The sequence below is a fragment of the Podarcis melisellensis genome (assembly GCF_964234715.1).
Source record: "Podarcis melisellensis genome assembly, chromosome: 8".
NCBI lineage: Eukaryota > Metazoa > Chordata > Lepidosauria > Squamata > Lacertidae > Podarcis > Podarcis melisellensis.
In genome coordinates this window covers 32,276,457-32,297,551 of record NC_138540.1, presented here as the reverse complement: position 1 = coordinate 32,297,551, position 21,095 = coordinate 32,276,457, and the positions used below count along the sequence as shown (strand labels likewise).

The 21,095-nt window shown below is 45.3% G+C and overlaps 2 protein-coding genes across 6 annotated transcripts; both read right to left on the bottom strand.

The window, feature by feature from the left end:
* Window positions 1–6,170: 6,170 nt before the first annotated feature.
* LOC309377144 (protein C19orf12 homolog) lies at window positions 6,171–10,672 on the bottom strand. 4 transcript variants are annotated; one of them, XM_081924138.1, is made up of 4 exons: window positions 10,608–10,672; window positions 10,153–10,229; window positions 7,655–7,823; window positions 6,171–6,572 (listed from the first exon to the last, which is right to left on the bottom strand). In XM_081924138.1, exons 3-4 carry the CDS (start codon window positions 7,812–7,814, stop codon window positions 6,307–6,309), a joined length of 426 nt encoding a protein of 141 aa, XP_081780264.1. In that variant the 5' UTR covers window positions 7,815–7,823; window positions 10,153–10,229; window positions 10,608–10,672; the 3' UTR covers window positions 6,171–6,306. The 4 variants fall into 4 exon arrangements, with proteins under 4 accessions (XP_081780264.1, XP_081780265.1, XP_081780266.1 ...); XM_081924139.1 differs by lacking the exon at window positions 10,608–10,672 and adding an exon at window positions 10,319–10,563; XM_081924140.1 differs by lacking the exons at window positions 10,153–10,229; window positions 10,608–10,672 and adding an exon at window positions 10,319–10,567.
* A 2,364-nt stretch (window positions 10,673–13,036) lies between these two features.
* LOC309377142 (protein C19orf12 homolog) lies at window positions 13,037–20,681 on the bottom strand. 2 transcript variants are annotated; one of them, XM_081924135.1, is made up of 3 exons: window positions 17,935–20,681; window positions 16,045–17,333; window positions 13,037–13,780 (listed from the first exon to the last, which is right to left on the bottom strand). In XM_081924135.1, exons 2-3 carry the CDS (start codon window positions 16,205–16,207, stop codon window positions 13,506–13,508), a joined length of 438 nt encoding a protein of 145 aa, XP_081780261.1. In that variant the 5' UTR covers window positions 16,208–17,333; window positions 17,935–20,681; the 3' UTR covers window positions 13,037–13,505. The 2 variants fall into 2 exon arrangements, with proteins under 2 accessions (XP_081780261.1, XP_081780260.1); XM_081924134.1 differs by lacking the exon at window positions 17,935–20,681 and having other exon boundaries at window positions 16,045–16,220; window positions 17,256–17,823.
* Window positions 20,682–21,095: the final 414 nt, after the last annotated feature.

The window sequence follows — 21,095 nt, the reverse complement described above, 5'->3', positions numbered from 1 at the left end:
GGTGTGCGGAGAAGCAGCTGGCTGAGAATGCAGGGGAGGAGTTTAACGGGGTGGGAGGGAGGAAAGGAAGGCAAAAGTCCCCCCCCAAGCCAGCCCTCTCTCTCTCTCTCCCACCTGCATGTTTGAGGTGGTGGTGGGCTGGAGCCTGCACTGCAGTGTGACTAGGAAAGAATTAGGAGTCGATCCTTTCCTTAACCCTCTGCTTGCCAGGAGGGCAGGGGATTCCCTGCTCTTTGTTGAGTTTGAGCAAACACAGCAAGAGAAGCGGGTGGGCAGTAAGACCCTGAGGCAGAATGCTTCTGCCTTCCCTCGCCCGACCGCCCGATCTTATTTTTCCCTGATTTTTGCCGCTGCGCTCCGGCTCCAGGGACCACACATTCGCTCAATAATTTTCTTAAATTATTGGGGGGGCGGAGCCCCCCAAACGAATTTTTGAGGGGGCTCGGGCCCCCTCAGGCCCCATGGAGTCGGCGCCTATGCTTGACAACCATATATCAGGAGTGCTCTGATGGTGTTTCCTGCTTGGCAGGGGGTTGGACTCGATGGCCCTTGTGGTCTCTTCCAACTCTATGATTCTATGATTAAAAATACTTCTTTGTATATGCCACATACAAAGGTGAGGTTTAACAAAGTTAGGTCAAAAGGTTAAGTGTTTCCTGTTAAATGCTGATTGAAAGTAGTTTGTTAAGGGTGCTGAGAATTGTTAGGAGGCCCCTAACCATAGCTGTCAACTTTTCCCTTTTCTTGCGAGGAATCCTATTCGGAATAAGGGAATTTCCCTTAAAAAAGGGAAACGTTGACAGCTATGCCCCTAACAGAGCTACAATTCCCAGAGTGGTTTAATAGTCAGTCCCTCTTCTCAGGGAATATGGTGGCCCTCAACACCCATCACAACACTACAGTTCCCATAATTCCTTGGGGGGAGCCATGGCTGTTTAAAGTGACATCACAGCTCTTTAAATGATGTGAATGTAGACCTAATTTCTGTTGAAAGTGTCTTTGACACCAAGGGACCTGCAACAAATGGTTAGATCAGTTGGTCCTCTATAACACTGCGGACAACCAATAAGATTCCTCCAAATGAGCTCGGTGAGCGAGCTGGGATATAGAGGCTCAGATGATCCTTATGGCATCCTGGACACAACTTGTTCAGGGCTTTGAATATCAACGCAACATGAGGGGGGACAGAGAATCTGGCCTTGCAGATACTGTTGGACTTCCATCATTCATGACACTTGGCTTTCCTGGCTGGGATTGGTGTGACCAGGAGTCCTCCAACATCTGGCAGCAGGGCCAGTCCAAACATGAGAAGAAGGAGTGAAGCAGCCCACCTCGGGCAGCAGAATCCCATGGGCAGTGCCCCAAGGGGTACCTCGCCCACTCCTGCTGCCGCTGCCGAGGTTGCACAGTGGCAGCTTCCATCAAGATCTCACACAGTCTTGTGGAACTCTAGTGGGATATTGCGAAGGTTTCACAAGACCTCACTGAGCTCTGCACAATCTCACGAGGTCTCACTGAAAGCTGTGTGATCCTGGTAGGCGAGGCTTGGCAAGGGGGCAGCACTTTCCTGTTTCACCTCTGGCAGGGAAATGGGATGGATTGCCCCTTCCTTGAGAGTCACTGATTCTTCATCCCTGGTAGACATGAAAGCGGGGGAAGGCCATGTTATAAACATAGAACTGCTTGACTCTGGAAACTCAACCTTGAAATGCATTTACTTATCAAAACCAGACTGGAGTCAACTCTGGGATTTTTATTTTTTTCCCCTGAAGTGGTGAGACATGACTGTTCTTCAAAGCTAGTAACAAGGCACAGTATTGTTTGAGAGAGAAAGAGCTGAGTGCAGTTTCAGAACTATCCTTTGTTGTATGCTTCCCAGTGACAGTGTTGGAGGCACTCCAGCCACAAATGACAGGAAAACGAGGCTCCCTTGCCTACGGAGCGATGAAACCCAAAGCTTCGGCCTTCCAAAGTCAACAGAAAGACATTGCAGAAGAAAAACAGCCGCTGTAAGAGCAGCAGAAGCAAAAGCTCCACAGCAGGAATTTAGATGCTTTGACAAGTGGTTACTGTAAAATCATTGTATTGCAAGATTTTGCACTTTTTGCAGAACTTCACACTTTTCCAAATTTGGCAACGTTTTTGATTACTGCAAAATGGATTTAAAAATAAAAATGGCGGTGGGGAGCTTTTGATCTCCCTTAAACATCTGTGCCCAGATATTTCTTACATGTATAAGTTCACATATGCAGACAATTTGCCATAGGCTCTGTTGGGTGCTACAATCAGAGCAGGGGGCCCTCTTGGTAGTTTCTCCACCCTCACCAGGCTCAAGGGTGTGAGTGGTAGCTCCCTGAGCTGTGAAATTCCCTCAACACACAAGTTTCACTATACAAGTTTCATCATATGCTGGAGGCATTATGTCTTTACCCTGGCCTTTGGCATTTGAGATTTATAGTTTTAGGACTCGCCCTATTATTGTGATCATCATTTGTTTTAAAATGTTTTTAATGCTGTAATTTATGTCGTTGCAGTAAAACCTTAGGGTGGAGGATGGCTAAATAATAATGATAATAATAATTCTCTAATACACATAGTAGCCACTGCATAAAAATAGAATAAATGCAATGTTAGGCTTCATGAGTAGGACCACAGTTTCCATCCAAGTGGTGGGAAGTAATAGTTCTGCTTTGTTCTTCACTGGTCAAACCTCATCTTCGGCATCATGTCCAGTTATAGGTCCTGCTCTTTTAAGAAGGATAGAGATAAACTGGAACATGTTCAGGTAGGGCAAGAAGGATGACCAGCGGTATGGAAAACAAGCTGTGGGAGAAGAGGTTGAAAGGTCTGGGTTGATTTAAAAGAAGATGGGGGAGAGAGAGAAATATGGGGTCTATAAGAACATCAGAAGTACATCAGGCCAATGTCTCATCTAGTCCAGCATCATGTTCTCACCTGGACCTGCCAGATGCCTGTGAGAAACCAGCAAGCAGGATTCAAGCTCATGAGCACTTTCCTGGGTTTTCTGGCAACTAGTATTCAGGAGTTATTGCTGCATCTGACTCTGGGGGCAGAGCATAGCGATTGTGGCTAGTAGCCATTGATAGTCCTCTCTCTCCTCCACAAGTCTCCTAACAGCCTTCAGCACCCTTAACAAACTACACTTACCAGAATCCTTTGAGGGGAATGCATGGCTGTTTAAAGCATACTACTGCTTTATATGCATGGTATGGATGCGGGCTGTGCCACACAAGCTCTTGTACCTGTGCAGAGACGGCATGTGCCTGTATTTGGTGTGATCAAGCTGTCTCTCATCGCCACCCAAGTTTCAAATGGAAACCAGAAGTAAGGGCTATGTTTTACTGTCGGCTTCTTCCTCAGCCCATGATCTCTCTGTCTCTCTCTTTGAGCAACACATTGTTTCTTCCAACCACAGTGAAGTGAAAGAAAGCTGCTTTCTGTAGCTTGGCTGTGGTAAAATTATTTTGAGCCTCCCAGTGGCTTTGGAATCCCACAGTTCTCTCTTGCAAAGTTTAGGATGAATTAAATTTTTATCTTCCCCGAGTTTTTTTTATGCAGCTCTCATAAATCACACTTAATGGGGGGTATTAGCAGAGAGTTAACGGCAATTAAGCGATGAAATGTGTGTATTCTGGCTCGGAAATGTGGAGAAACACATTGATTTTTATGATCTCTTGAAATGCAGAGATGAAAGCTTCCTTCCTAATTAAAGACAAAATAGATTCAAGCTGCCAAAGCAAAGACCACTTCCTCTCTCCTCCCTACCCTTTTGGATTCTTACATTCCTGATAGCAGAAGCTTGATGAAGGCAAAAGCTTTCAGTAAGCCCAAGGAATGGAACTGCCATGGATGAAGGCACTCTACCTCAGAATACCAAGTCATGCAGACACACAGATGATGGCCATAGTATCTGCATCCTGCTTGCAAGCTTTCCAATGGCATTTGGACTCACTCGGAAGTTGGTGGATTCTCCATCATTGGAGGTCTTTAAATGAAGGTTGGATGGTCATCTGTCAGGGGTCTCTTCTAGTCCAAAAGCTGTATGATTCTATGATTCATCCTTCAACAGGCTACCTTCCCACTGCTTGATAAGCTGGAGAGCAATGTGAGAGGAGCAGAGAGAAGGGATTTCTGCTGGAACAGAAGCAAGTGGCGGCAGCAGCCACTCTATCCATCTGCCTGCTAAAGTTCGGCTTGACTCCGTCATACTCAAAGCACCAGCAGGTTAATAACTGTCACTGGAACAGATGGTTTCTCAGTAGAAATGTGCACCTCTCCACCGCCTGCGACATACGCACAGTTCTTCAGCTGTTTGCTAGAACTGCTGGCACAGCGTATCTTGGGTTTCCAAGGCAACACCTGTGTTTTTGGCACTTGGCACTGACATTATGCAGCTGATAAGAGGCACCATCTTAAGAGCCTCAAGGCAGACTGCTGGGGTGGCAGGTGGCTGCTCTTCCACTCTGCCTCCCAACACAGACACACACACACACACACACACACACACACACACACAGCCTTAAATCCCAACAAATACTGCTGGTGGGATTATGGGGAAAGGGTAAGAAGTAAAATGCAGCTTATACAGCAATGCAACTACAAGGCCGAAACACCACAGAATGCTGCATTTGAGCTGGGTCTTGGTTGGAATCCACATTTTCACACACACATTTGCAGTTGAAGTTCTTCTTGTTGTTCTCCTTTATTGCATTTTTGTCCCACCTTTTCCTCCAAGGAGCTCAAAGTGGCATGCATGGTTCTTCCCCTTCTCATTTAATCCCCACAACAACCCTGTGAGGTTGATTAAGCCAAGAGGCGGTGACTGGTCCAAGGTCAACCAGTGAGCTTCATGGCTGACCTGGTCTCCTAGGTCCTAGTCACACATTATAACCCCTCCCATCAAGGTTGCTTATACAATATTTACGTCAAGCGTACGATTTCCTGGAAACTGCAGTTTGTTCAGGGTGCTGGGAGCTGCAACTTCATGAGCGGTAAACCACAGTTACCAGAATTATTTGGGGGAAACCATATGCTTTTTAAATGTATGTTGCATACACAACCAAAATATAAGACGGGAGACACCTGACTTGCCATTAATACATGTGAAAAGGTTCTATGGGTCTTAGTAAACTACAAGCTAAACAGGAATCACAGACTCCTAGAATTGTAGAGCTGGATGGGACCCCCAGGGCCATCTGGTCCAACCTCCTGCAGTGCAGGAATTTCAACATGTGGTCCCCCATCCAATCTGCAACCAGACCAGATCCTGCTTAGTAAACACTGTGGTGCAGCAGCAGCAGCAGCAAAAAAAAAAAAAAAAGCTAATGCTATTCTAGTCTGCATCGACAGAAGTGTAACGTCCAGATCAAGGGAAGTAATAGTATAACTCTTATTCTGGGTGCCACAATTTAAGAAGGATATTGACAAGCTGGAACGTGTGCAGAGGAGGATGGCCAGGATGATAATGTGTCTGGAAACCAAGCCTGATGAGGAACAGTTGAGGGAGTTGGGCATGTTCAGCCTGGAGTAGGGGAGGCCAAGAGGAGATATGGTAGCCATTTTCAAATATCAGAAGGGCTGTCACATGGAACAAGCTTGTTTTCTCCAGCTCTGGAGCGTAGGACTCAAAGCAATGGCTTCAAGTTACATGAAAGGAGATAACTTGACGCTACATTGGATACAAAGGCTGACAATTTGCTGCCTGAAAGAAACTTTCTCTGTGTCCATTGTGCAGAAGCCAGCTACTATTAAACTAGCAACTGAATCTTCAGACTGGTGGGTTCTGGGTTGGTTTGGTTTTTGCAGGTGTGTTCTGTAACCCAACATTGCCACAGAAATACAGTGGTACCTCGGGTTAAGTACTTAATTCGTTCCGGAGGTCCGTTCTTAACCTGAAACTGTTCTTAACCTGAAGCACCACTTTAGCTAATGGGGCTTCCTGCTGCCACCGCGCCACCGGAGCACGATTTCTGTTCTTATCCTGAAGCAAAGTTCTTAACCCGAGGTACTATTTATGGGTTAGCGGAGTCTGTAACCTGAAGCGTATGTAACCCGAGGTACCACTGTAGTGCATTAGTGGTGGGTTTGTACTGGTGCTGTGCAAAACTCTCTGCATCCTTAACAAATAGTTCCTAAAAACTCTTAAAGTGGTATTGTAGCCCTTTAATTATGTCATCTCTGCAAAGCCTAGGACTTGCACCAAACATCCACAGTATAGTTGGCGGGATCTTCAGGCAGCATTGACTTCTCTATGTTGCTCTTCACAGACTGCTGCTCTTGTGGTTTTTACTCTCCATACTTGATTGTAGCGCCAAGCTCCTTGGTGATGTAGTTTGTCACCACCATGAGCAATTTCTCTTGAATAGATGAGCTTCCCATGACAAGTGCTGTGAGCTGTGCCACATCCATCCAATCCATGTTCCTAACAATGGCCCGGACATCTTCATAAAGCTGTTTTTGCTCTCTTGGAGGCAGTTCCAGAATAATCTGAGGGACGGGCTTAAATTGTCCACTGGCCGTTGAGGCTGCAATCAAGCCACCAAGTGCCCCACCTAGTAAAGCAACACAGAGAGGTGTTTCAAGCCACCCTGCTCTCAAAGCATTACACCTCTATCTAGAAAGCCTTTTTGCAGATTCAATCCTTCTGCTGCATTCATTCACTCATGCACCCACACACCCCTTGTCTTCTGTTCTGGGGATAGATTAGAGCAGGGGCCAGCAACCTTTTTCAGCCGTGGGCCGGTCCACCGTCCCTCAGACCATGTGGTGGGCCAGACTATTTTTTGGGGGGGGGATGAATGAATTTCTATTCCCCACAAATAAACCAGAGATGCATTTTAAATAAAAGGACACATTCTACTCATGTAAAAACATGCTGATTCTCAGACCATCTGTGGGCCGGATTGAGAAGGCGATTGGGCCGCATCCGGCCCACAGGCCTTAGGTTGCCTACTCCTGGATTAGAGCTCATAAATTTGAAAACCTGGCCAGTAGGCCCACTGAATTTACTGAGCATGTGTTAGCCATGTCCTTTGACTACAAATATGGTCATGCTGAGTAGGATTAGCATTTGATACAACCTAAGTAATGAACCAGTTCTTGGGGGCTGCTTTTGGCAAGGAGAAATCTCTCAGAGTAAGGAAAGTTAGGAGTAAGCTAGAGCAGGGAGTTGGAAAATACATGGGGTGGCATTTGGGAGGTGTAGACATTTTGACCATTGACAGCTGTAAGGCAGAAATGGAACAGGGTGGAAGATAGAGGGGAAATAGCTCACTCGATTGAGAGGATTTCTGGTTCTGATCACATCCTTCCCAAACTGCAATTTAGCGTTAGTTCAATGTGTTTGTTCACCTCCGCCACCTCAAAAAATCCACTCTAGCTGTACTTGCACATAGTGCTACACCAAACTGTGGTGTGCCACAAATGTGCTGTCTCCCAAGGAGCAGATTGCAGAGTTCTTTTAGCTCTGCGCAGCACAACAAGTAAGCCAGGCAGATGCTCCTTCCACTGAGCCACAGCCTTTTCCCTTCCCTTCACCAACGTTGCGTTTCCGTATTCATTCACTAATGTTTTAATTCAATGGCAAGATCATTTTGCACTGAGGTTTCCCTTTGATAAGGGAGCATGTTCTCACCCACTGCAAGTCCAACCGGTCCGGCCATCAAGCCTCCAGTGAAGGCGCCCAAACCTGCCATAAGTGCTCCTCGTCCCGAATGTTTGATGGCCGCCTTCATTCCCCGCACTTCAGATAACCGGCACAGAAGTTGAATCACATCATTCACATTAATCGGCATTGTTTAGACCTTGAATGTTTTTTTTAAAAAAAAATGTACAGTGGTCACGACACATGCATGCACAATTCAACAACTTGTTTTAAAATTATACAGATGGAAAACACACACATAGTGTGCTGGGCAGCTGCCTTCCACTTTGAGTCAGGCCACTGGTCCATATAGCTCAGGGTTGCCTACACTGATTGGCAGTAGCTCTTCTGTATTACAGGCAGGGAGCTTTTGTTGGGAATTCCATTCCACCCTTTGCTGTAGATATGTGGAATTTCTCAGCGGCAAGGCTGATGCAATGGTTATATGGGGTTGCTCGTGCGTAAGTTGCCGCCACTCCTGGCTAGGTAGCCTGGTTAAACCTTTTCTGGCTGGACAGCCCTTCACTTCGTGGCTGTTCAGTCGCTAGCAGAATCTGTCAGTGGGCGTTTCTTGAACTTCTTCCAGCAAAGAAGTTCTTTGACGCCAAGTCTACGCCTACTTTCCCTGCACGGAAGTCTTCTGCGCAGAGTGGGTGTGGGTAGTGGAGGACCCGTGCTCTCCCCGCTGGTCTCCGGTGAAGAGTCCTGGAGCCCCCTCGCCGATTCCCCCATCTGCCCTTTATCCCTGGTGTTATGCTGATTTCCTTCCCCAGCCGATGAGCTCCCTCTCTCCCTGCTGGGCCCTTCTCCGGCATCGCTTGGGAGCCTTGCCTCCACCTCTGGCTCCGATGTCAGTTCCTGACAGCTGAGAAGGGAAACTCTGCGGTTGGGGCCAAGCCAGTTGGCTTTTCTTCCCACGGTTCTGACAGTTTTCTCTTCCACACCTGAAGATGCAGGAGATTGAATGTGGGACCTTCTCCTTGCAAGGCAAATGTTCTACCACTGAGCCGCTTCCCCTCCCAGCTTCCCACAATATCTTAAGCTTGACAAGCCTCATGATTCATCTGTTGGTTTTGAACTGCAATGCTTTGGGCAAACCTTTTTGGGTCTTAGTTGCTGTACTTTTCTCATATGCAGCCAGAGACCAAGGATCTACTCCCTGTTTTTATTGGAATACAAGAAGATACAGTGGAACCTCGGTTGTCGAATGTAATCCGTTCCTGAAGACCGGTCAACTTATGAAATGTTTGACAACCAGGGCACAATGGGCGGTTGGCAATTTCAATGGAGAAAATTGAGAAATGCGCCTCAGAAGCCTTTCAACTTCTACGGTGCATTCAAAAATGGAAGCAATTACTTCTGGGTTTTCGGCATTCAAAAACCAAAACGTTTGGCCAGTGGTGTAGCGTGGGGGGTGCAGGGGGGGCCGGCTGCACCGGGCGCAACATCTGGGGGTTAGGGTTAGGGGGCACAAATCCACGGGTTAGGGGGCGCAAATCCATGGATTAGGGGGCGCAAATTACTTGCCTTGCCCCGGGTGCTGACAACCCACGCTACGCCACTGCGTTTGGCTTCCGAGATGCTCGAAAACCGAGGTTCCACTGTACAAGACTACAATCACAATCTTCTTCCACAACTGCAAAGAAGTTTGGTCTTGTTTTATGACCCATATTTTAGGCCTTCTAGCACCCACATAGTTCCATTTAATTTCTTGTTATCTTACAATACATTTCTTCATAACCTCATTTATTATTGTTTTTGTTGTTACTATTTGAACCTATTATTAGGGGTTTTTTTTACAAAACATAACTCAGAGTCACTTGTAATCATACATTAAAACAAATATGAAATTAAAACAGTAAAAACAAAAGGCAAAAATGCATTCATATTTTTTTTAATGTAAACGGCAAGACCAAGGCATCCCACCCACTGAAGGTGCCACAGACAATTAAAAACAAAGGTCTGGCAGAAAATAGACATCTTTTTTTTAGTTCATTGCAGCTGACACCCAAGTGCAAGAAGAACTGCAACCTTCATGATTTAGCAATAGAATAAGATGTAATACAAACCCTATGGGTGGTATTCGGTGTTAGTACTACTCTCGAGTTTACCCACTGAAATTACTAAGCATAAATTAATCCTGCATATTAACTTCAAAGACTCTGCTCTGAGTAGAATTAGCACCGAATGCCATCCACAGAAACTTGAAAAAGGAATATAATCTGAAAAGTGAAATGTTGCATTGCAACTAATTTTTTTTAAAAAACACCCTACTCCTCTCCTTTTTCGTAGCTCGATGAATAACAAATCCTACCTTGTTTCATTTAGCAGAATGCCCAGTAAAGGATTCAGGCAGAAAACTAGGGCAGCGGTGCATGCATACAAGGGAGTAAGTCTCATTGATGTCAGTGGGCCTTACTTCTGAACAAACATGTTAATAAAGGAAACTCAATTAAAAATAGTTTAAGAGATTTTACAATATCACTCACGCAACAGCTTCTCTCCTAGAGGAACCTCTTCAGATAGAATAAGACAGCAAAATGGACCTCTTCAAGAGATAGTTCTTCTGGTTCAGGAAGCAGGCAAATTAATAAATGAAAGCAAGCAACTTTGAATAAAACCTGACTTTCAGTTTAACAAAAACCCACTGCTCACAGTTTATTGCTAAACCAATCAAGCCTCAGACACACCTCCTTTATTCAATTGGCTCCCTGTCTGCTCCTGTGTCTCACACAAACTTGTCAGTTTTAACTTCAAGGCTCTCAGTAGCCAAGTCTGTTATCTCTCATCCTGAATGTCCACATAAGAGTCACCTTTGCTCCTTCAGTTTCACCACACCCTAGAGTACAAAGGTTCCCCCCTTCTCAAATAATGCCTGGAATTCTCTCCCAGAATACCTAAGTCACCCCCCCACCTTTGCTGTCAAATTCTTCTTGAAACCCACCTGGTCCAAGGTACCTTTTGCTTATCCTCCTAATCCTGGACTCCTGTGTCCTCTTCTGGGCACCACAAGTTAAGAAAGAATTGGCAAGCTGGAATGTGTGCTGAGAAGGTGGAGCAAGATGATAAAGGGCCTGGAAGCCAAGCCTTATGAGGAACTGTTGAGTTGAGTATGCTTAGCGTGGAGAGGAGGCTGAGAGGTGATAAGATTGCATCTTCAAATATCTAAAGGGATGTCACTTAGAAGATGGAGCAAGGTTGTGGGGTGGTTTCTACCTGGGATGGTTGCATCTGCATTTCCTCCCTGCTAACCCTGTGAGTAGACAAAGGTTAAGAGAAGTAGGCGTCTGGACCAGGGATGAAGGAGGGGAAAGGACCTTCCATGCAAGTAATGGCAGGGAGTGGGAGGTATGCAGGTGGGTGAATATCCATTGGGGAGGAGAAGAGCTAGTTACATCAAAGCACTTGCTTCCTCTGTTTGCCCACCATATATCAGAATCTGCAAATGTTGACCAAGCAAATCCCTTGTCTGTCCAGAATAAAGCATCTATCATAAAATTAGAAAGTTGGAAGGGGCCTCGATCATCTAGTCCAACTCCCTGCAAAGCAGAAATCACAGCTAAAGCATTCCTGACAGAGGACCATCCAAGCGCCAGTGAAGGAGAGTCTACCAATGTCCTAGGTAGTCCGTCCTACTGTCGAACAACTCTTACTGTTAGAAAGTTATTCCTAACATTTCGTGGGAATCTCTTTTCTTGTCATTTGAATCCATTGGTTTGGGTCCTAGCCTCCAGAGCAAGAGAAAACAAGCTCACTCCATCTTCCATGTGACAGTCCTTTAGATATTTGAAGATGGCTATCACATCTCCTATCGGTCTCCTCTAAATCCATGCTAAACATCCTCAACTCCCTCAACCATTTCTCATAAGGCTTGGTTGCCAGACCCTTGAGCATCTTGATTGCCGTCCTCTGCATGTGTTCCAGCTAATGCCCTCATGATTTGATTGTCAATGAGAGGGACAACCTGACATGTGTAACTGAGACCTGGGCAGATGTACTCAGAAATGCTGTGCCATCAGCTTCATCATGGACGAAGCTTTGGAGTTGATGCAAGGTGTCTTCCTTGGACCTACAAAAAGGTCTCACCAAGGAGCTCAGAGTGGTGTACATGGTTCTCCCCCTCCCCATTTAATCCACACAACCTGCCCCCCTGCCCCGTGAGGTAAGATTAGGTGAAGAATGGCAGTGACTGGCCCAGGGTCACCCAGTGAACTTCATGGCTGAATGATTTGAACCTTGGTCTCTGCCAGGTCCTAGCCCAGCACTCTATTCCACTACATCACTCTGGCATATGTGCAATGCCTGCACTAAATCCTGGAAGGCTCTGCTTACCCTTTAGCCCATATTGGACTTCAGAAACTGAGTCAGTAAAGTCATACCACCTTATACATAAGTTAATGGAAAAGGGGGTGGGCTCTCCTATCTCTCTGCCTTAACATCTTCATAAGTCTCACCTTTGGTCCTCTAGCTTCACCCCACTCCTCAGTTCAATGGTTTCTTCTCTCCTCGACTACTTCCTAGAAGTCTCTCCTTGAAATCCCCCAACCACTGCCTTATCAAATTCTTCCCCAAAGCCACCTTGGTCCATGAAGCATTCGGCTTTACCTCCAAATCCTCATCCTGATGTCGTGAGTTTCAGACCCTGGTTTCTCCCAAGTCCTAGCCCTGCACTCTGTCCACTATGTCTCTCTGGCATATGTGTGATGCTAAAGGGAGCTTTGCTCCCATGCAAACAACAGCTTCACAGGAGCCATTCTTATCATGACCACAGCAGGGAAGAAAAGGATTAAAATCCCTCCTCTGCACCAGCAGCAGCAGTTGTTGGCTTCATTCCCACCCCACAACCCAGTGACTGCAATTTGCATGCAACATGCAGATTTTAAAAAAAAATAACAATGATGCCGACACTTTTATCACCATGTCTACTTTGGTTCAGAGACAAATGTCCATAGCTCATCTCCCGAAGGGTTCTCTGCTCTGGTTGAAAGCAGCTTTCAGAAGTGTTTTGCAGCCTAGATAACAGGACCCTTGTACCTGGAGATGAGATCAATCGAACATTGGAGCTACAGTCACTCCCCCAGTCTACAGCCAGACCCATATTTACATCACAGGAGGCTGTCCAATGTGCCTTGCCTGCATTTGCAAGCATTTTAGTGTGGATTCCCCCTAATAAATATTTTGCTATGCAATTTTGACTAATATGTGCATTTTTGCATACATTGGCTGGCTGGCTAGAGAACTTCATCACAAAATTGTGAGAAGCAAATTTCGAAGGACAGCTCACATACTAGTTCTGGAACGCAAATTAAAATGCACATTCCATTGAAATGAAAACAAACTCGAACAGTTTTTAAAACGCAATCACACCAAAGCTCACAAGGGGCAGATTTATTTGAATTCAGCTGCTAAGGAGGGGTGGAAACAGAAACTTTGTTTTTTTCTATGTTCTTGGCACTCTGTTTCAAAAAGGCACATTCCACCTCTGAACGTTTCCTTTTCTGATCAAGATTAGTGGGGAAATGGAAGAAAACAAGCATATAAGGATAAAAATGGGAGACATAAGGCACCCCGCACCAATGGATCTAGAACTGTGTACACGCCGTACATTTAAAGGACACCACTTTCTCCCAAAATAATCATGGGAACTGTAGTTTACTCCTCGCAGAGCTATAATTCCCCGGCAACCTTTTAAAAGCTACAGTTCCCAGGATTATTTGGGGGAAAGTCAAATGCTTTAAATGTTTGGTGCCTGCTTAGCCTAGGACCTGCACCACACATTCCCCGTGAGGCTGGTGGTATCTTCATCCGGCATCCGCTTCTGAATGCACACACATTGGTTTCATCAAGGTTTCGTTTTTTCGAATTTGATTTCGGCTTTGAGTTCATTGGCAAGATAGTCCATCACCACCCCAATCAGTTGCTCTTGTATGGCTACATCCTCCATGATCAGGTTCATGAGCTGCACCACGTTCGGCCACTCCATGTCCTGGATGACTCGAAAGGCTATCTTGTACAGTTGCTGCTGCTTCGCGGGAGGCATTTCCCGAATAATCTGGCGGGCAGGCTTAAATTGTCCAGCTGTCATCTGGGAACCGACCAAGCCACCAACTGTACCCCCTAGAAAAGCCACACAGAGAAAAGTATTGTTTTGTAAGCCATCCTGCTTTGAAAACTTTGCAGCCCAATCCAGAAAATCTTTTGCAGATTCAAGAGTTCTGGTACATCTATGCATTAATAATAATAAATATTCTGCCCATCTGGCTGGGTTGCCCCAGCTGCACATGCACAAGTACACACAATGCACACCCCTTTGTCTTCTGGTATAGGTGAAGATCAGAGCCCAGAGGACCCTGCCTTGTAATGTTTCATTTCATACAAGGATTCTGTCTTGGTTCCCAGTTGCTGAGGAACAAGGACTTGAAGGAGGAGCCTTCCAATAGGATTTAATGTTTAGATCACCACAATATACATGCAAATTGCTAGCTTAACCTAATACAGGGCAATACACATAATTAATTCTGCATGCATCTACAACAAGGGCAGGTGATCTGCCTCCCAAAGCTTTGAATGTTGCTCTGATACTGACACACGCCCTTGCTATCCTATATATAGGAATGAGGCAGGCTCAGCTTAGTGTAGCAAGCGTTTCTGCAATCTCTCACTTAGGTGGATTCATCTGTTCCAGGCATAGGCAAACTCTGGCCCTCCAGATGTTTTGAGACTACAATTCCCATCATCCCTGACCACTGGTCCTGTTAGCTAGGGATGATGGGAATTGTAGTCCCAAACATTTGGAGGGCCGGGGTTTGCCTATGCCTGATCTATTCTTTCCTCTTTCGGTGCCTTCTGGATCTAGGTGATGAGGGAGGTGTCTCTGCCCCCATCAGAAGTGGGCTACATCAACTGAACACCCCTCTCTGGAGAGGCCGGCCCCTCCCAGTGTCCAATGGAACTGGGGTTGGGGGCGCAACAGGCATTGTGGAAGTGCCAAAGAGAGGATCTGACAGCTGTAGAGAGGCAAGTGGTGACAGAGAAGGAGGTGGGGCGAGAGAGCAGGTTGAAGGAGCATCTCTCCCCTCCCCAGGATCCTCACTCTCAGGCTGCCCCAATTCCAGCAGGGACCTACACATCCCACTGGAGCCCTCGCCCAGGTCATAGAAGCATAGAATTGCAGAGTTGGAAGGGACCCAGGGGGTCATCCACTCCAACCCCCTGCAATTCAGGAATAACAGCTATCTGGTCCTCAGCAGACCATCCATTTGCAAAGTTTGTTCCTTAAAAGTGAAGGAGACATTAGCATATTTAACACTGATCTCCTTGAGGGTCTATATACCCCGAACTGGATTCTCTCTTCTTGGCTCTTAAGAGTTAACCCCTCATTTAAAAAAAGAAATTAGCAAGATTTTTATATACCGCTTAATTAGAAGAAGAAGAAAAGATTCTCTAAGTGGTCTACATGATTAGGACTCTACTGTAGCCAATCCATTAGGCTATTAACAGAAGGGGTACAGTGGAGGATGGCCCATTAGGGAGAATGGGGCACTGTCCCACCAGCAAATATCCACCAGTCTTTCAACCAGTCCTGGAATGGCTCTACATTTCATTGTCTCTGACTCCACCTGCTGTTGATTGCCTTGCATTCTGCTCTACCAGTCCCAACAGAATTCAACCACCAATGTTAGATATTGCACATGGGGTGTCTCTGTCTCTCTGTCTGGCAAGTGCTCAACCACTGAGCTACAGCTCTCACTCTGTAGAACCTCAGAAGGACAAGACATTGCACCAAAGGTTCCCTGGCCCTAGCGTAGCATGTTGTCCAAACCCAGAATCACGGTGGCACACTTTCCTTCTGAACCACGGGCAGCTACAGATTGTGGGTAAGGAAGAGAGAGATGAACCATGATCCTGGGTTAGGACAACACACTGAGCAGGGCTTAGCTGCCAAGCTAAAAGGACCAGGGAGAAACCAAGCAGCACTCAGAGTAGATAATCGTTTGGGCTCACTGTGATGTGTGAACCAGGTCTTTGACTGCCATTAATTCTGGGTGATTGTCCATGAAAGGAGTTAAGACTCCTTCCTGGACAGGGACACAGGAAACTGCCTTATACTAAGTCAAACCATGGGCCCATCTTGCTCAGTATCATCTTCTACACTGATTGGCAGCAGCTCTCCAGGGCTTCGGGCAGCCCTAACTAGAGTTTCCAGGGATTGAACCAAGAACCTTCTGCCTGCAAGGCAGATGCTCTACCACTGAGCCATGGCCCTTCCCCAGCGCTAACCATAACATGTATGCCTCCATACCCATTCACTACCGCTTTAATTAAATAGGCAAGGCAATTTTGCGCTGAGATTTCCGGTTCATAAGGAAGCACATACTTACCTACTGGAATGCCAACTGGTCCGGTCAACAAGCCCCCAAACAGGGCCCCCAAACCTGCCGCAAGGGCAACTCGTTTGGGTTGCTTGGTGGCAGCCTTCATTCCCCATATATCAGATAGTCGGCCCAGAAGCTGCATCATCTCATTCACGGCAATCGGCGACATGACTGGCTTATACCTTGAAAGCAGAAAGGAAGATCCACTTCAATGAGCATGCCCACAAGATGCTGCCATATACAGAGTCAGGCCATTTGGCGCATCTAGGAATGACTTGACATAGTATATGGCAGAATAGAGCTCCTAATGGAAGCAGCTCTGCACAGTTTCAGGCAGGGAGCCTCTCACAGCCCTGCTTGGAGATGCTGGGAGCTGAATCTGGGACCTTCTGCATGCAAAGCAAGCCCTCTAAAATGAGAGCCTTTTTCTTCTAGACACCCCACAGTATCTGCTGCTGAACAAGTCTCATGACTCTTCCCAATGTGGTACTGAACCACATTGCTTGGGATGAATATAGTTGGTCATATTTGCCATGCTTTTCTCTCTCGCAACCACAGACCTAGAAATCTGCTTCTTGCATTGTACTCAACTAAGTCCTACTTGGAGAAGGCCCACTGAACTTCATGAATGAAGTGAGGCATGTCTATTAACTTCAATGATTCTCCTCTGAGCAGGACAAGCACTGAATACCATCCCTTGTTTAGACTGGCACACAAAACCCAACATTGCAGACAATAACCCATTTATACTGGTGCCAAAAAAGGTGTATATTGCCTTATGGTTCTCATCTTTTCGAGGCTTCTCATACCCCATGCCTCCATTTAATTTACAGTCTTACAACACAGTTCATGGGGGCTTACGCCCAACTGCAGGTAAGACTGCAACCTTTGCGATTTAGTAAGAGAATTAGTTGTCAGGGTATGGGCGTGTTTTTATTTGCTATAATCAAGAACACTCAAAAAGAAATATAATCTGAAAAGGTGAAACTAAGCCAAACAAATCTCCCTTCCCCCTTTGTGCCTCAATAAATAACAAATCCTATCTTGTTTCCTTTAACAGAAAGCCCATTAAAGAGGTTAAGGTCAATAGCTAAGACAGCAGCACATTTACAGGGATGAAACCCTCATTGAAGTCAGAGGGCCTCACTTCCAAGTAAATGTGTTTAGGAAACACAAAAGCAATATTAATAGCTTCAGAGGGTTACAATATCACTTACCCAATTGCCTGACTCCTAAAGAAAACTTCTTTGGCTACAATATTTCCACAAACTGGACCACTTCAGCAGATGGTTCTTCTAATTCAGGATGCAAATGAGGAAATGAACCTGAGCAGCTTTGTAGAAAACCCCACATTCAGTTTTTCAAAAACAGGTGCTCCTCTTTGCTGACCCAATCAAGGTTGGGCCTGAGCAGCTTTGTAGAAAGCCCCGCCTCCTTAAATCAAACCCTGCATTGACTTCTTGCCGGTTCCTGCATCCAGCACAAAGTCTTCAGCCTTACATTGGAGCCACTCAGTCCTCAGCCATGCTGCTGTTAGCTCCCCCACTTCCAATATCTTCACTGGTCTCTAGAGTCTTACCTTTGCTCCTTAGACTTCACCAGGCTCCTCAGTCCAGAGGTTTCTTCCGTCCTCAAGCAATCCCACCAGCCCTGTCTTGCCGATTTGGAACTATCTTACAGAAGACCTTGATGGTGCCACCCTTTTCCCACTTGCCTAATCAAGTACTTCCTCAGACTCACCTGACCCATGGAGCCTTTTGCTTAACTGCCCAATCTCCATCCTTCTGGTGTAACACAGGAAACTGCCTTTTGAAGCCCTAAGCGCTGAAAAGATCATGGCCTCTCCCCGCTCTCCATATGCAATTCAAAATAAAAACAATAAACAAAACAACTTACACAGCGTATTCTGTTTTTCTGCATATATAGATTAGAAAGGGGAAAGAAACAAAGTTTGTATAACTCATAAGAATAAATCTTTAATAATAAAACAATTTATTACTAAGCTTGACAGGATTTGATTTCTTCCCATTATTTCCATCTGTGTTGACAGGATAGTCCCTGGTACAGGTGGGATACGTAATAAAAAGAGAACAGAAAAATCTAGTGGCGTGTTAGTAGGTGTAATAAATCTTTCCCAATTATTACTTTGGTGCTTTCCTCCCTTTGAAATATCATATGCCAAATTCCTTCAGAACGTTGGGGGTTTTTTTTGGTGGGGTCAGGGAGCCCCTGCTTTGCTGGTGCACTAAGCTCATGGTTGGTAGGTCTGTTGGGTAACCCACCACCACTTATTCCAGTCAGACTACTGGTCCATCTAGCTCAGTATTTCCTAAATTAGGTGGTTCTCTCCCTCCCACCTCCCCAGTCCATTACAGCCTCGTGATTTCACAACAGCCACTCACATAATTGCAGGCCCCAGATGATCAAAACATTTCGTTTTATGGATGGGCTGGTGAAATAGGGTGTTTCGAAAGAAGGACCTGCTATATGTGTTAGAATTAGAAAGGCTTACAGTGTGAACCTAAAGCATGTTTGCTCAGAGGTAGGGATGAGAGAATATATCAGTTTTCTCAGTTCATTGCTTTCCCCATCTTAAATTCAACTGTCCACATTTCCACAACAGTTTGCAAAAATAAAGCTCCCCCTCAAAACACACACACACACACACCCAGCAATTGAGTGCCAGTTTCTCCAAAACATACACATTTTAGCATGCAATTTTGCCTAGCACAACACATACTGGGGGGTTATTTCCACTAACTGTAAAGCACGCTTTACCCCAGTGTAAGTATTTTTGTGCACATTACAGTGGTACCTCAGTTTACGAACTTAATCCGTTCTGGAAGTCCGTTCTTAAACCAAAACCGTTCTTAAACTGAGGCGCACTTTCCCTAATGAGGCCTCCTGCTGCCAGTGCCCTTCCACCATTCAGATTCTGTTCTTAGACCGAGGGAAAGTTCTCAAACCAAGACACTATTTCCGGTTTTGCGGAGTTTGTAAGCCAAATCATTCTTAAACCGTGGTACCACTGTACTTGGATAGAGAACTGCACTGGAAAATTCGGAGAAGTGTGAATGTCAAATGATGGCTGCATTTCTGTTCACATCTTGTTTTGGGGAAAGTGTGAATGAAGCAACTTCACCTTTCAAAGCAAACTGAATTGAATTTCTCCCCCACTCCCTACTCAGAAATTCTAGTATTTTCAGTGAGGTTTACCACCAGGTAAATGAACCCAGAATTTCAGCTTTACTTAAAGGAGCTCCTGCAACCATCAGCAGCTTGGTGCTGACTGCATGTTGATGGAGCCATTATCCAGAAGTGTGATGTTGAAAACAATTGACTCAATGGGTTGCTTTGGGCCTTTGATCCTCTGCCAAATATGGCCACCACAAATAGACAAGAAAAGGACCTGAATCCAGTCTAATCCTATGCACTGGATGGGTGCTTGTTGACTCAACGATGGGAGGATGACTGCCACTCCCTGGCTGTTCTGCCATGCCCCCACAACTGTCCATTAGCTGGGGATAAAGTAACACTACTGCTAACCCAGTCTGCTTAGAACTCAATCCGAGCATCTGGCTCCAGGTTTAGGAGAGCCTTTGGAAAAGGCACCCTCCATAACGACAAGATTCCCTGTCTGAAACCCTGGAGAGCTGTAAGCAATACTGATTTAGATGAACTAATAGTCTGACTCAGTGTAAGTCAGCTTTCTATGTTCCTATGCAATTAGAATTGAAAGTGAGGCTGTGTGCATTCTACCCAAATCTCGAGCCAGGGCAGACTCAAATAGATCTGTTTCACACGTGGCTTTTAAGTGTGTGTTTTTGTCTCCAAAGGCAGGTAAATCAGCTGTCATGCAAACAAACGCTATATAATAGTTTTAAAAAACCAGATCTACTTCTGAGTTTCAGTATGATAATTTATTTATTTCCAACACACACATAAAACTAAGATAATGCTACATTATTGGCTCTGTACGTTGCAGCTTCAAAAAAGGCACCTTGAGGCTTCAAAGTTTTATTTTTCTCCGACAGCAAAAGGAAACATGATTGATTTTTAAAGTAGCAAAAGTCCCTAACGGCACAGTCCTAGGATTCCAGCACCAGGGGCCATGCCAGACCTCCATCTTGGAAAAAATTGATTGAGAGGAGGAGAGGGCTGTCAATGGCTACTAGCCATGATTGCTCCGCCTCTATTGACAGAGGCAGCAATGCATCTGGGTACCAGTTGCTGGAAACCACAGGAGGGGAGAAGGCCCTAGTGGTTGGGTCCTGCTTGTGGGTTTTCCCCTTGAGGCATCTGGTTGGCAACTGTGAGAGCAGGACGCAGGACTAGATGGGCCGCTGGTCTGGTGCAGCAGGCTCTTCTTACGTTCTTCGAGAAGCTTTTTCTGTTTCTCATATACTAGAACCAGGGAACCATCCGATAAAGTTGAACATATACCTACTGGATCACCTTATCCCATGTTCCCCATCGTCAACTTCAATCAGCGGAACTGGCACAATAGGTGCCACATAATACCCATTCCGCATTTGCAAGAACGTTATCATTTAGCATTTATACTTTGGAACTCCCTGCCTCTTGATATCAAGCAGGCACCTTTACTGTACTGTATTCGGTGCCTGCTTTAAAAAATAATAATTTATTTTTAAAATAAATTATTTTAAAATAATTTAAAATATTTTAAAATAATAAAGGTGCTTAGAAAGTAGAGATGAATATTAGCATTTTGCTATTTTGACTTTATGCTTTAAAGTATTGTTGTAATTTTTACTTGATTTAAAAAAAATTGTAAACCACTTTTGAGGTTTTACAATCAAGCGGTGTATAAATTTTATGAAATAAATACATGAAAATTGGAAGATTCAGGGTAGACAAAAGAAAATGGGTTCCCCCCCTTCCAGATAGCAACTAGTTAATCTGTGGAACTCACTTCCATGAGATGTAACAATGACCATAAAAAAAAAGAATTAGATAAATTAATGGAGGAGTATCAATAGTTACTACTCATAGTGGCAGAGTAGCACCTTCAGCATCAATGTGAGATGCCGATGAAG

Coding starts and splice junctions, on each gene's coding strand:
- LOC309377142 (XM_081924135.1), bottom strand. CDS start 16,207: ATGTCGCCGATTGCCGTGAATGAGATGATGCAGCTTCTGGGCCGACTA. Junction 13,781..16,044: donor ACCAGTTGGCATTCCAGTAG/GTAAGTATGTGC, acceptor TGGCTTTTCTAG/GGGGTACAGTTGGTGGCTTG.
- LOC309377144 (XM_081924138.1), bottom strand. CDS start 7,814: ATGCCGATTAATGTGAATGATGTGATTCAACTTCTGTGCCGGTTATCT. Junction 6,573..7,654: donor ACCGGTTGGACTTGCAGTGG/GTGAGAACATGC, acceptor TTGCTTTACTAG/GTGGGGCACTTGGTGGCTTG.